General features: G+C 49.2%; 1 protein-coding gene across 6 annotated transcripts in view; it reads left to right on the forward strand.

Annotated features, from left to right (window-relative positions):
- The window catches only part of ZNF75D (zinc finger protein 75D), a 67651-nt gene that overhangs the window by 52744 nt on the left and 1538 nt on the right, over window positions 1-13369 (forward strand). For 2 of the 6 annotated variants that reach the window (XR_005834308.1, XM_040627586.1), the window contains exons 6-7: window positions 5010-5080; window positions 11105-11182. The exons of 2 other annotated variants lie outside the window; for them this stretch is intronic. Coding sequence is in view for 3 of the 4 variants with exons in the window: in XM_040627586.1 (XP_040483520.1) it covers window positions 5010-5080; window positions 11105-11182 (149 nt within the window). In the remaining variant the exon portion in view is untranslated. The remainder of the gene's footprint in view (window positions 1-5009; window positions 5081-11104; window positions 11183-13369) is intronic. 2 more of the 6 variants (XM_040627587.1, XM_040627602.1) reach the window with 2 other exon arrangements.

The following is a 13369-nucleotide window of genomic DNA, read 5'->3' on the forward strand; positions in this document are numbered from 1 at the left end:
TCCCAGGTCACACAGTCAATGCCAGAGGAAAATGGTGAGAAGGTTAGAAAGAACAGATCTCTGCAATGCTCATGTCTAATATCATCCAAATGTTCTTAGTGCAATGTCTGATCACAGACGTGGCCACACGGGTTTCAATACCAGTACCCACACTATGCTACAGATCTTCTCTCTGTATTTGCCAAGATGCCTCACGTATCTGTCCTCCTCCTGGAGTGGCACAATAAATAAATAAATCCTTTATCTTGATGCTAACCTGACCTTTAGCAGCAGACCCATCCCGTATGATAACCTGCTCACTTTGTGACCCTGACACCCAGCGCATCTGTCTTTAACATGAAGAAAATAATCGTAGCATCAATATAAAATTCCCTGTGCTGCATCCAGCTGCGTGGAAGCGAGCGGCAGCGTGCCTGGCCTGGCACACAGGAAGCGCTCAAGCAAGGTTGTGCCGCCCCCCGACTTATTCTAGAAGCTTCCACGTCCCCAGCCTAGGCACCGAACCCTCCTCGCTGGAAGGCATCCAGGAACCCGCAGGCTGGGGCTGTGGACCCACCTGATGCCCATGCTCAGCCTCACAGCCCGCCGCCCTCCCCAGATGGGCCCGAACCCTCCACCACGTCCAGCAGGGCCCCGATTGTCCCGCCGTCCCTCCATCCGCCCTTCCGCAGGCAAATTGGTCACCTTCAGCCACGGGATCTTAGCTACAGCCTTGCCTCCACAGGGTGTGAATCCACAACCCTTCGTTCCTCCCCACTCAGCACACGTGCACTCCAGCCAACATCAGCCTGGCCCCCGTCCTGCGATGTCACGCCAAGTGGCTTTCTCCTGGGAAATATACGCTGCCCCATGAAGGCCACCAGCCATCTGGGCTGCATGAGGAACGAAGGACAGTGATCACGTTCCTCATGCCATGTCCACGTGCTGTTGGAAGTCTCTCACGTGTGTCAGGTCCCGTGGGCCTCATGCAGAGGGAGGAGTTGGGGACTAGTATGATGGCCTGAATACGGATGAGGGGACTGTGGCTGGTGGCTCAGGAGCACTGAATGACTTGTCCCAGGTCACACGGTCCAAGCCAGAGAGAAATGGTGACGAGGCTAGAATGCATGGACCTTGCAGTGCTCATGTCTACAAACGTCCAAACGTTCTACGTGCAACGTCTGAGGCCACACCTGTGGTTAGAGGTGGTCACAGAGGTGGTCACGTGCCCATCTCCACAGGTCTCAGGTGCCACAGGTACCCTCCCTCTATTTGCTCTAACACAACTCGTGGACCTGCCTCTTCCCTGGGGGGCATCAAGTAAAAACATACTCATGGCTCTTCCTGCCCAGGCATGGAAAACAACACTGTTCCCATCTCGTCCCTGGACAAGTGTCTTTTCTTTAAAGATTTATGTATTTATTCGAGACGGGGAGGTGGCAGAGGGAGTGAGAATGGCAAGCAGACTGCCGGCTGAGCTGGAGCCTGACCTCAGCACCCTGAGACCCTGACCTGAGCCGAAACCAAGGGTCAGAAGCTCAACCAACTGAGCCTCCCAGCGCCCACCTTGGGCAAGGTTCTTAAAGGACACCCAGTGTCTCTCCTTGTAACACCAGCTTCATGAAGTTCCCTGTGCTGGATCCAGCTGTGTGGAAGTGAAATGGTCTTTCTGTTCCCCGGCCCCGGGATGCGCAGGGACGCGTGCCCCTTCCATTCCTTTGTCCAGGGACGCACAGGGATGATCCACGTGACGGTCCTTCCATTCTCGGGACCCGTCCTGCGATGTCACGCCAAGTGGCTTTCTCCTGGGAAATATACGCTGCCCCATGAAGGCCACCAGCCATCTGGGCTGCATGAGGAACGAAGGACAGTGATCACGTTCCTCATGCCATGTCCACGTGCTGTTGGAAGTCTCCCGCATGTGTCAGGTCCCGTGGGCCTCATGCAGAGTGAGGAGTTGGGGACTAGTATGATGGCCTGAATACGGATGAGGGGACTGTGGCTGGAGGCTCAGGAGCACTGAATGACTTGTCCCAGGTCACACGGTCCAAGCCAGAGAGAAATGGTGACGAGGCTAGAATGCATGGACCTTGCAGTGCTCATGTCTACAAACGTCCAAACGTTCTACGTGCAACGTCTGAGGCCACACCTGTGGTTAGAGGTGGTCACAGAGGTGGTCACGTGCCCATCTCCACAGGTCTCAGGTGCCACAGGTACCCTCCCTCTATTTGCTCTAACACAACTCGTGGACCTGCCTCTTCCCTGGGGGGCATCAAGTAAAAACATACTCATGGCTCTTCCTGCCCAGGCATGGAAAACAACACTGTTCCCATCTCGTCCCTGGACAAGTGTCTTTTCTTTAAAGATTTATGTATTTATTCGAGACGGGGAGGTGGCAGAGGGAGTGAGAATGGCAAGCAGACTGCCGGCTGAGCTGGAGCCTGACCTCAGCACCCTGAGACCCTGACCTGAGCCGAAACCAAGGGTCAGAAGCTCAACCAACTGAGCCTCCCAGCGCCCACCTTGGGCAAGGTTCTTAAAGGACACCCAGTGTCTCTCCTTGTAACACCAGCTTCATGAAGTTCCCTGTGCTGGATCCAGCTGTGTGGAAGTGAAATGGTCTTTCTGTTCCCCGGCCCCGGGATGCGCAGGGACGCGTGCCCCTTCCATTCCTTTGTCCAGGGACGCACAGGGATGATCCACGTGACGGTCCTTCCATTCTCGGGACCACGGATACACAGGGACCGGCCAGGCCATGGTACTTCATTCCCGGATCGGGGGACACAGGGGACCTGTGCTGTCTCTTCTAAGCACGCTTGCCCCTCGGCAGCGCTGGGGACAGTGGTCCCGGGATCCAAGCCACCCAAGGGAGCTCTGCCACCCACCCTCAGGGAGTTCGCGCCTCCGGCTCCAGGACTCACTGCCTCCAGGCTCTCTGGTGCTGGCCCGCTGCTGGGTCCGGTGCTGCTGGGGGGCAGTCACCTGGCCTCGGCCTGTTGCCGCTAAGGCCTGGTGGGGGAGTCCTTGGGGCACCGGGTGGGGCCAGGGGGGTTCTGCCCCAGGTGCCAGCTCAGCTGGAGGCCCGGAGGAGGAGAGGGGCAGGCTTGGGCAGGGACCCCACTATCTCCTAAATTCCGCCTCAGCGCTCTCTACCTTCCACTGCGGCGGGGGAGAAACTCTTGGGAGAGCTTGTTAAACATTTAGATTTCTTCACCACACCTGGATGCCTTGAGTCGTTGTTTCTAGCTTGGGCTCCAATATGGGCTTTTTAATAAGTATTCCTGGGGATTTAGCCGATTGTGCTCAAATTTGCATTTTTGAGTTTTGTCGTTTAGGCTTAAGACACATGAGAGACCAGAAACTTGAGGGATGTCATGGACCAGATCAAATTAATAAATTATTAAAATATTTCAAAAATTTAACCATAGAATTACTGTATAACCCAGAAATTCCATTCTAGTATATATCCAACACAACTCAAAACCTATGTGCACGCAAGCAATTGTATACAAATATTTATTGCACCTTTATTCATGATAACCAGAGGAAACAACCCCTACAGGCATCAGTTGATAACTGGATAAAGAAACATGGTAATGTCATACAATGGAAGAGCATTCAGCTATAGAAAAGAATGAAATAGTGATGCGTTCCATCACGTGGATGCTAATTTGCCCCTGTTTCAAAAAATATTTCTGCTATTTCAATACATCCTGCTTTTAAAAGTTCTGGTCATCTCAGATTATTTCATAGGTGCCTTAGACTCCAGTGAGATTTGCCCTGGTTGAGCAAAGCAGGTCAGCTGCTCCAGGAGCCCCCCCTTCCCTGTGTGTACCTTTCATTGCATAATGGTCCCATCCTTAGCCACCAGAGGCTGGCTGTGAGCCAGCTACCTTCAGGGTCCTTAAGGTGCTTCCTGGTCCTGGCGAGAGCGCAGTACAATCTTTCCGGTTCAACCTGAGGTTACATATCTGCTGTTTGCATTATAAATACCCTTTGGGGTTCATCCATTTCCATGAAATGTGCTGGGCTTGGGTGTTATTAACACAATTCAGTGAACTCAGTCTTGATAGCTACAGGGAAACACCAAAAGGACGGAGTCCTCTATGAAATATAAAACACACACAGGCCAACCGAACAGGAGCTAAGTTCAGCCAATCGGGACTCGTGGAAGCCTCGATTCCTGGCCAGTCACACAGAGGCCTTTTCGTCCATCCAGGCATGAGAACTTTGGCCAGCACGGCCCATTTTGAGCCTCACAGATCAGCAGAGAAAGTGACATCCATGTTTCATGAGTAATCATAAAATAATATTTTATTCTCTCACAGGGAGACAGTGTGGTCTAAAGGTGAATAAAAAGGGCTCCGGAGTTTGGTGGATCTGAGTTTGAATTCTGGCTCTGGGCAAGTAACTCGATGTTTTACAACCCAGGTTTCTTTTTTTTTTTTTTTTTTTTAAATGATTTTTTATTATATTATGTTAGTCACCATACAGTACATCCCCGGTTTCCGATGTAAGGCTCGATGATTCATTAGTTGTGTATAACACCCAGTGCACCATGCAATACGTGCCCTCCTTACTACCCATCACCGGTCTATCCCATTCCCCCACCCTCCTCCCCTCTGAAGTCCTCAGTTTGTTTCTCATAGTCCATAGTCTCTCATGTTTCATTCCCCCTTCTGATTACCCCCCCTTTCTTTATCCCTTTCTTCCCCTACCGATCATCCTAGTTCTTATGTTCCATAGATGAGAGAAATCATATGATAGTTGTCTTTCTCTGCTTGACTTATTTCACTTAGCATTATCTCCTCCAGTGCTGTCCATGTTGTAGCAAATGTTGAGAACTCGTTCTTTCTGATAGCTGAGTAATATTCCATTGTATATATGGACCACAACTTCTTAATCCAGTCATCTGTTGAAGGGCATCTCGGCTCCTTCCACGATTTAGCTATTGTGGACATTGCTGCTATGAACATTTACAACCCAGGTTTCTGACCACCAATAAGGGGATGACAACTTCTTTCTTGCAGGGGGATGCAGAGGTTTTCGGGAGCTGATGTGCACCACTCAAACAGCGCCTAGCAGGAGCCGTCATGGAAAGGTCGTTGAAATACCAAACAATACATATGAGCTGTGTGGGTGCCTTGCAGGTTGGATCTGGGGGCCGGGCAGCCCGGTTGGGGCAGCGAGGTGCGGCGTGCCAGGTGGCGTCGGGAGCCTCAGCTGCGGGCCATGAGGAGCTTGGGGTGGGTGGCCTGGCGTGCTTGCTCTGACTGCGGCCGGAGCAGCCCGGTAGGATGCCCTCCCAACTCAGCCTGGCTGCTGGAATCCCCAGTAGTAAAGCGAAATGCTTAAGGTTCTCCAGCACAGACTAGGGCTACATTGTTTAAGAAAAGCCCTCCTAAGATCACACAGAGGCCTCTGTGCTTGCTAGCGTGTGCTGGCTCTGAGTGGCGCCTTTCTCATTATCATAGGCGTCCCCCGCCCCAGCAGGCAGGCAAGGAGGGGGTGCAAACAGGCGGGGCCCATCCATCCCCATCCTTGACGTCCTGATCTTTGGTATCCTTGTGCTCCCAGAGCAGCAGGGAGGGACAGTTTACCACTGGAGTGTCACTTAATGTGCATCCAAAGACCCCTGGGGTTACTGCTGACATTCCCGACTTTGAAGATTTAGCACCTCTCCTTCGCTCTAGCAGAGGACTCACAGATGAATGCTGCGCATGTTTCACAAACAATGGGCGGATTCTGAGTTCATTCTGAAGGCGTTAGCTGACCCGGATTTTACAGTTAGCAGCTGACACTCTTTTCAGCTCTATTTTTCACCTCTTGGCCCTGGCAAAAGCTCCTGACAAGTTTGGCCACTCGAATATCCATCCTAGAAGAGTAGCCCTATTACTCCTACGGGAAAGTTGGAGGTTATCCTGTCGTGGGAAGTGTCATGGGAAGTGTTGCTTCCGCCACCCTTTATAGCTTGAGCGTTTCTTTTAAATAATCCTTATTGTCAGTTCCGGTGGCAAATGGAGGGATGCTGTATGTCACATTCCTTTTTCTTTTTTTTTTTAAGATTTTATTTATTTATTTGAGAGAGAGAGAGAGCAAGCAGGAGCAGTGGGGAGGGGCAGAGGGAGAGGGAGAAGCAGACTCCCGCTGAGCAGGGAGCGCAATGTAGGGGCTCGACCCCAGGACCCTGGGATCATGACCTGAGCTGAAGGTAGACACTTAACCCTCTGAGCCTCCCAGGTGCCCCAGTATGTCACATTTCTTATTACTAAGGAATGTATTTTGAAGCCAAGTATCTGATCACTTACACTCACCTCTAACCCTGAGTTCTAGTGGAAGACTTCGCCAAAATCAAGTGTCAGCGTGGGCGCATCTGCTATATTTTTTACTTGCTTTCTTCTTGATGGTAACTGGCGATTTGTTTTAGAGAGGGAGAAGCGGTTAGGGGGAGGGGCAGAGGGAGAGGGAGAGAGAGGATCTCAAGCAGACTCCACACCAGGCACAAAGCCCCATGCGGGGCTTGATCTCACGACCCTGAGGTCACAACTAGAGCCAAAATCAAGAGTCTGATGCTTAACCGACTGAGCCACCCAGGCGCCCCAGTAACAGGCAATTTTTAAAACTTCAGAGCCAGTTTTCAAAATGTAAACACTTTCTCTGTTCGCCAGTCCTTGCCCACCTCTAATCTGGTTCACCAATACGTTGGCCAGCGTATAATTTGGGTCATTCTGTCCTTCGTAGATCACGAGGTTCTGTGTAACCTGCCTTTAATGACTGGACTTTGGGGGGTTTCTTGAGGGAAAATATAGATAAGTGGGTGTTATTTAGAGATTATAAACCTGTTCTTAGCACCTTGTATTAGGATGTCACTTGGCTGAAGATGGCAAGATGGGGCCTGGATCCCAAGAAGACTAGATTGCTGCAGTTTGATTCTGTGTCCTAGCTTGCAAAAAGTGACATATTCAAAAATAATTAAATGGTCAAAATCTAAACAAACAAAGTCCCCCCACCACATCTCTAAGCCAAAAGGTTCATGAGAAGTGCAGAGAGTTTAAACCATGATGAGCAAACAATGTTAACGAACAGATGGAGAAGAAAAAGATCTCCTTAGAAACATCACCATTTTTTTTAAAAAAGACTTTATTTATTTGTCAGAGAGAGAGAGCACATGCAGGGGGAGCAGCAGGCAGAGGGAGAGGGAGAAGCAGACTCCCTGCTGAGCAGGGAGCCCGATGTGGGGCTCGATGTGGGGCTCGATGTGGGGCTCGATGTGGGGCTCGACCCCAGGACCCTGGGATCATGACCTGAGCTGAAGGCAGACGCTTAACCGACTGCACCACCCAGGCGCCCCAACCTGTGTGTCACTCTCATTAGCTTAAGAACCACCTCGGGTGCTCCCCGCTGGGCTGTGAGCTCTGGAGGACCACTCGTGTCCTTTTCAAAATTGTGTCTCCAGCATCCTGGTATAGTGTTCAGAATATATGTCAGCTAAATGTGCATGAGAGTGACTTCTTTCCAGGACATGCCCCCAAGGGTAGAGTCAGCTCTAGGGACAAACAAACCAAGTGGTATTCCCAGGCATCACGTGTCGAGCCCTTTGGGTTTCTAGAAGAACCGGAAGCCTGGAAGTGTGTCAGCACAGATGCTACTGTAGAACTGAAGGCCTGTGGCTGCAGATCATTCCTGGCAATGCCCTCTGAGCCTCACCTGCCTTCTTTGCTGTCCTTCTTCCTCCTGCCATTGGCCCTAGAGGGTCCATGACACCCCAAGTTGGCTGGAGGGGCCTATGCTCTTCATTGTCCCCTCCGGTATGGGACCAGGTTTACTGCCGCCACCCCCCCTCCTTGATGTGATGGATGACACGATCACTCCTCAAATGTTGAATGAGCCTCGCATACCTGATTTATGGTTTTGGCATCCATGAGGCAAGACATTGCCAGAATTCTTCACCCCGATGTCAGAAACCCTAGATAAGAACTTTTTACTCCTGCCATTGCCTGGCTCAGATGGCCAGACCTTTGGCGATGGCCAAAGAGTCTGTGACAATTTGCCGATTCAGGAGATTGTTGGCAAGGGCAACTCTCTGAAGTACGATCAAATGTGTTTATCCTTGCATCTCATCCTTTTTAGAGACTTCTTGGTCAAGCTCCATTGCATGCGATGGTGGTGATAAGGTGTACAAACCCCCTTTGCCTTTCAGTCAGTTGATCCCGTGGGCTTCCACATTAGGTCAAGGGTTCCAGGGTAAGGATGACTTACTTCCGCACTATGGTATCTGGCAAGAGAGTGAGGGCAGAGAATGCTACCCTCTCCTGCAGGTAGGATATGCCAGAGGGACCAGGTCTGGCTGTACCATGTAGCACGGAGATCTTGGTGTCTGTGCCCAGCTTGGGGGTGCTGCTTCCATGACCCAAGGCATAATTGATAGCTGGGTATGGAGAGTCACAGGCTCAGGGCCCATTTCCAGGACAGTCCACTATGTGGCCACTGATTGCCCCTCTTATAGCATATAGCATGGGGCCAAGTGCTTGCATCAGAAGACTGGACTCACATAGGGTCCAGAGACTGCCAGTGGTGAAAAAAAAAATGAAACAAAACAAAAAAAAAAAACCCTATTCTAAAGCTTCTACAGTGAAAAGGCCTCTGGGGGGCACTAATAGGAGTGCCTGTTGTATTGCAATTTGGACAGATTCTAGGGCCTTATATTGGAAGGCACTGTATTCAAAGTGGGCATATGAGAAAGTATCAGCATAAATGGGCATAAATACAATTTTTATTTTAAAATTTTTTAGGTATTTATTTTATTTTTAAGTATTCATTTCTTCAAGTAGGTTCCATGCCCAGTGTGGAGCCCAAAGAGGGGCTTGAACTCATGACCCCGAGATTAAGACCTGGGTTGAAATCAAGAGTTGGACGCTTAATCGACTGAGCCACCCAGGCACCCCTTTAGTTTTATTTTTTAAGTGAAATTTTTAAATGAAGAATGTGCTGTTTCCACACACTAAAAGTGACTGAAAGATGTTGAAGGGTTTTTGTGGGTTATTTTAACGTTATGGGTGCTGAGAGGGTTGTGACAGGAGTCAGAGCCGTGTCAGAGTCAGAGAAGGAGCTGTGAGGACAGAAGCAGAGGTTGGAGTGATGGGATCTGTTAGCCAGTAAATGTAGGCAGCCTCTAGAAGCTGGAAAAGGCAAGAGAATGGGTTCTTCCCTAGAGCGGCAGAAGGAATGCAGGCCTGCAGACCCATTTTAAACTTCGGACTTCAGTAACTTATGATAATACATTTGTAGTATTTCAGGCTACTATGTTTGTGGTAATCTGTTACAGCAGCAACAGAAAACTAATACAGGGGACTTAATGGGTGGACCCTGACGTCAAGTTTGAGGAAATTCACCATGGAGAGCCATTCAGTTTTTCTAAGCTTAAGAACAGGCCAGGGGCGCCTGGATGGCTCAGTCGTTGGGCGCCTGCCTGCTTCTTCCTCTCCCACTCCCCCTGCTTGTGTTCCCTCTCTTGCTGGCTGCTGGCTGTCTCTCTCTCTGTCAAATAAATAAATAAAATCTTAAAAAAAAAAAAGAACAGGCCAGGGTGGACTGTTAAATGGAGAGGCAGTGGGGAGAATTACCACTTCTATAAATAGGTCATGCATAATAACTTCCAATACTAAGGCCCTATTTTTTTTTTAAAGATTTTATTTATTTACTTGACAGAGAGAGAGAGACAGCGAGAGAGGGAACACAAGCAGGGGGAGTGGGAGAGGGAGAAGCAGGCTTCCTACTGAGCAGGGAGCCTGACCTGAGCTGAAGGCCACCCAGGCGCCCCTAAGGCCCTAATTTAATGTAATTTAATTTATATTGGGTTTCATCAACGATTTCAGGCAGGGGAAAGGGGAGTTCCATGGGGTTCCAGTTTGTCAAGCCAATTGTAAGCGCCAAAGACTTAATTCTACTTTTTTACTCAGTGGGTCAGAGCGTCCATGCCCACTATGGGATATTTTAGGGCAATGGGACCTTTGACCATGGAAAATGTAGGCAAAGAAAAAGTTCCAGTGTTTTCGGTGACTTATACTTATGTACCTTCTATTTATGTTTGGTAACTACCCTAAGAGTATGGAGGTACTTTGTTTAAATTTAGTGGAGTCCCCAGGTACAATTGTATTTTGAGTCCCAATACTGATGAAGGCTGTGAAGGTTCACCAGTTGGTGCATTGTAGCTGATGACAGATTCATTCCACGCCCAGAACATGAAAGCTCATCAGCATCCTTTAATTTTATATATATATAATTCTAGTAAATGTTGGGTTTCCAGTTGGGTCAAACTATGGACCTCTCTCAGTTTTCTTTTTCTTTTCTTTTCTTTTTTTTTTTTTTTTTTTTTTTTTTTTTTGAGAGAGCACGCTGGGGTAAAGGGGAGGGGCAGAGGGAGAGGGAGAGAGAATCTTTTCTTTTCAAGATTTTATTTGTTTTTGCCCGAGGTCACACGACCTTGGACTGGAAATCAAACTGCCTGTCCCCTGAGCGTAGGCTCCTAACTGCTTCATGCAGCAGCTTTTTACTACTGTGGGCAAGTGTCAGTCCTCCTTGCAACTATTACCCAGCGGGGTTAGGGTTCGTCAAGTCAGTTTATTTTGTGAAGGCAGATGAAGACGCAGCATTAGCTAGCAGTGTTTTACCCAGACCACAGGAGCTATTTTGAGTAGCCACGTTTCCTCCAGGAGTAGCAACTGGTCTGGAAGAGAGAGCAAAGGAGGGGGAAAAAATCCCCTTTCCTTTTTTGCCCTCTACTTTTCTCTAAGTCCCAGGGCCTGATTGGTTAAGCGCCCAGAGGAGTCACGGTGACTCACAATGGTCTCAGAACTTTGTGACCACATGCCATGGATGGCAGGATATGGACACTGACCACCACCACCTGGGTTACTTCTAGTTCAGGGCTAAAGACGGTGAGTAGGGGAGAGGCGCTGGAAGAGGGCGCAGCTGTTACCGATACGTGGGCACCATCGCCATACCCGCTCCCTGCAATGCACCGCTGTCTCAGACCTCTTCGCTGGATGATGCGAACTCTCTCCACTAACGCTTTCCCGTTGGGGCTCACCAAAATGCCCTAACAGCGTTCATTGCATTTCAACAGGTCCACTGGGCAATGGTCAGTGTCTCTGGCCTCGAGATCCAATCACCCAGTGAAAGCTGCAAGGGAACTCAGTCCCAGGTAGGATTCTCCACTCTTCCCCGAGCTCTGGATCCAGCCGTGGCCATGACTCTTAGATTCCTGCTTTTGAAATAGCAGTTCGCAGAAATGGCACGTGCCATTGCGGGAATTTCAGCCGCGTAGTCCTACGGCTGTATTGTTGACATTGAAGTGTGACCCCCGTGGGTGTTGTCTAGAGGTAGGACATGGATTTTCACAGGATGTTGGAGGACAGATGGGGAGGACGGGGTTTTGTGTTTGCTAGAGCGCTACCCTGCTGAAGGGCAAAACTGGCTGTTAGGAGATGTGATTTGCCTTCGTACTGGCGGCCCCACTCAGTCTCCCATAACAACTGAGGACACTCAGATGTTGGAAGAAGGACCCAGTCACACACTCCTTTTCTTGAGTGGCAGGGGATGCTCAGTCGTCCAGGTTTCTTCCCATCCCGGATAGAACCATGTAAAGATGCAAAGATACTGTGTTCTGTGAGCAAAACAAATAGAAGGATGGAAATTGTTTCCTTGACTTCCACGAGGATCGAGGGTGGGAAGGATGGGGCTCTGAGGCCAGACAAGTCGGGTTCCTATCCTAGTTGTGCCACATGCTAGCTATGTGACCTTGGGCCAGTTACGTACCTTTCCTGGGCCTCAGTTCCTTGCGCCGGATAAATGGGTGTGACAGCAGCACCCACCAATGCTGTGAGAGTTGAATGAGCTATTGCGTGTAAGAGAGCAGACAGTGGCTGTCAGCACGCCCCTCTCCCTCCTGAGCGAAACTTCTTAGAGTCACAGACGAGGGTGGAGAATCTTTCCTGCTAGGTGGGCTCTCTCACCTTGAACTCCATTTAGAATTTGGTTCCCTGTTCATTTGATTTGGGTTTGGGTGCCTTTCTTCTGAGCTCCAGCGCCCTTCCCTTGGAGGAAACGGGCAGAGCAGATGAATGTGGGTCAACCTGCCTTGGTGCTGTCTCACATTTATGCTTCCGAGGAATCTTGTTCTACTTAAAGAATTTTGCAGAACTCGCTTACACATATTTTTGCATTCTTGTTGGAGAAAATACAAGAATTACATTTATAGAGATCAATTCATAACCTCTCATTTCCTATGCTTCACCACCTTACACCCCCACACCAGAAGAACCAGCATTAGCAGCTTGCTAAACTTTTCAGATCTTATTCTTTGCATTTACTTTCAGCTGTATAGCTGACACGGTGAAGAAAAAGCAGAGGGCGTAAGACACAGACTGTTTTTCAGGTTTCTTTCTTCAATTACTACTTCTTGGAGATTGTTTCCGTGTTGGTGCATAGAGGACCCCTTTTACCTTTTTTTTTTAATTTAAGATTTTATTTATTTGAGAGAGAGCACGAGCAAGGGGGAGGGGCAGAGGGAGAAGCAGACTCCCCACTGAGCAAGGAGCCCCATGTGGGGCTCGATGCGGGGCTCGATCCCAGGACCCCAGGATCACGACCTGAGCCGAAGGCAGACGCTTCACCGACTGAGCCACCCAGGCACCTCCCTTTCTACCGTTTTTAATAGCTGAATCTTACTTCATATTATTGAGATATTAGAGTTTATTTACATAAGGAAATTTGAAAAATTGCCTTCCTCTTCTTAAGTCAATATTTCTGGAATAGCCAAGCCATTCACCTGGATGTTTTACCAAAAAGTAAGGTTAGATACGAATTAAAGACATGGAAGAAGATGTTGCAGGGCACCTGGGTGGCTCAGTTGGAGTATACTTCTCCAAGAATAAAATATGAAATAGTAGAAATAACATACCCAGTTCACACTGGCCACAAAACATGTGATTTTTTTTTATTATTTTATTTTTAAAAGATTTTATTTATTTGAGAGAGAGAGCGTGCACGAGTAGGGGGAGGGGCAGAGGGAGAGGGAGAAACAGAGTCCCCATTGAGTGGGGAGCCTGATATGGGGCTCCATCCTAGGACCCTGAGATTAGGACCTGAGCTGAAAGCAGATGCTTGGCTGATTAAGCTACCCAGGTGCCCCTGATCTTTTTAAAAATAGAGGGAAATATGCATGAAACGTTTTTATGAGCCAACTGTTTTGATGCTAAAAATACCATTTCTTGGGGGTGTCTGGGTGGCTTAGTTGGTTGAGTGTCCAGTTCTTGGTTTCTCAGGGTTGTGGGATCGAGTCCTGCTTAGGGCTCTGCACTCAGCGTGGAGTCTGCTTGTTTCTCTCCCT

Source organism: Ursus maritimus, assembly GCF_017311325.1.
Source record: "Ursus maritimus isolate PB19 chromosome X unlocalized genomic scaffold, ASM1731132v1 scaffold_X1, whole genome shotgun sequence".
Classification (NCBI taxonomy): domain Eukaryota; kingdom Metazoa; phylum Chordata; class Mammalia; order Carnivora; family Ursidae; genus Ursus; species Ursus maritimus.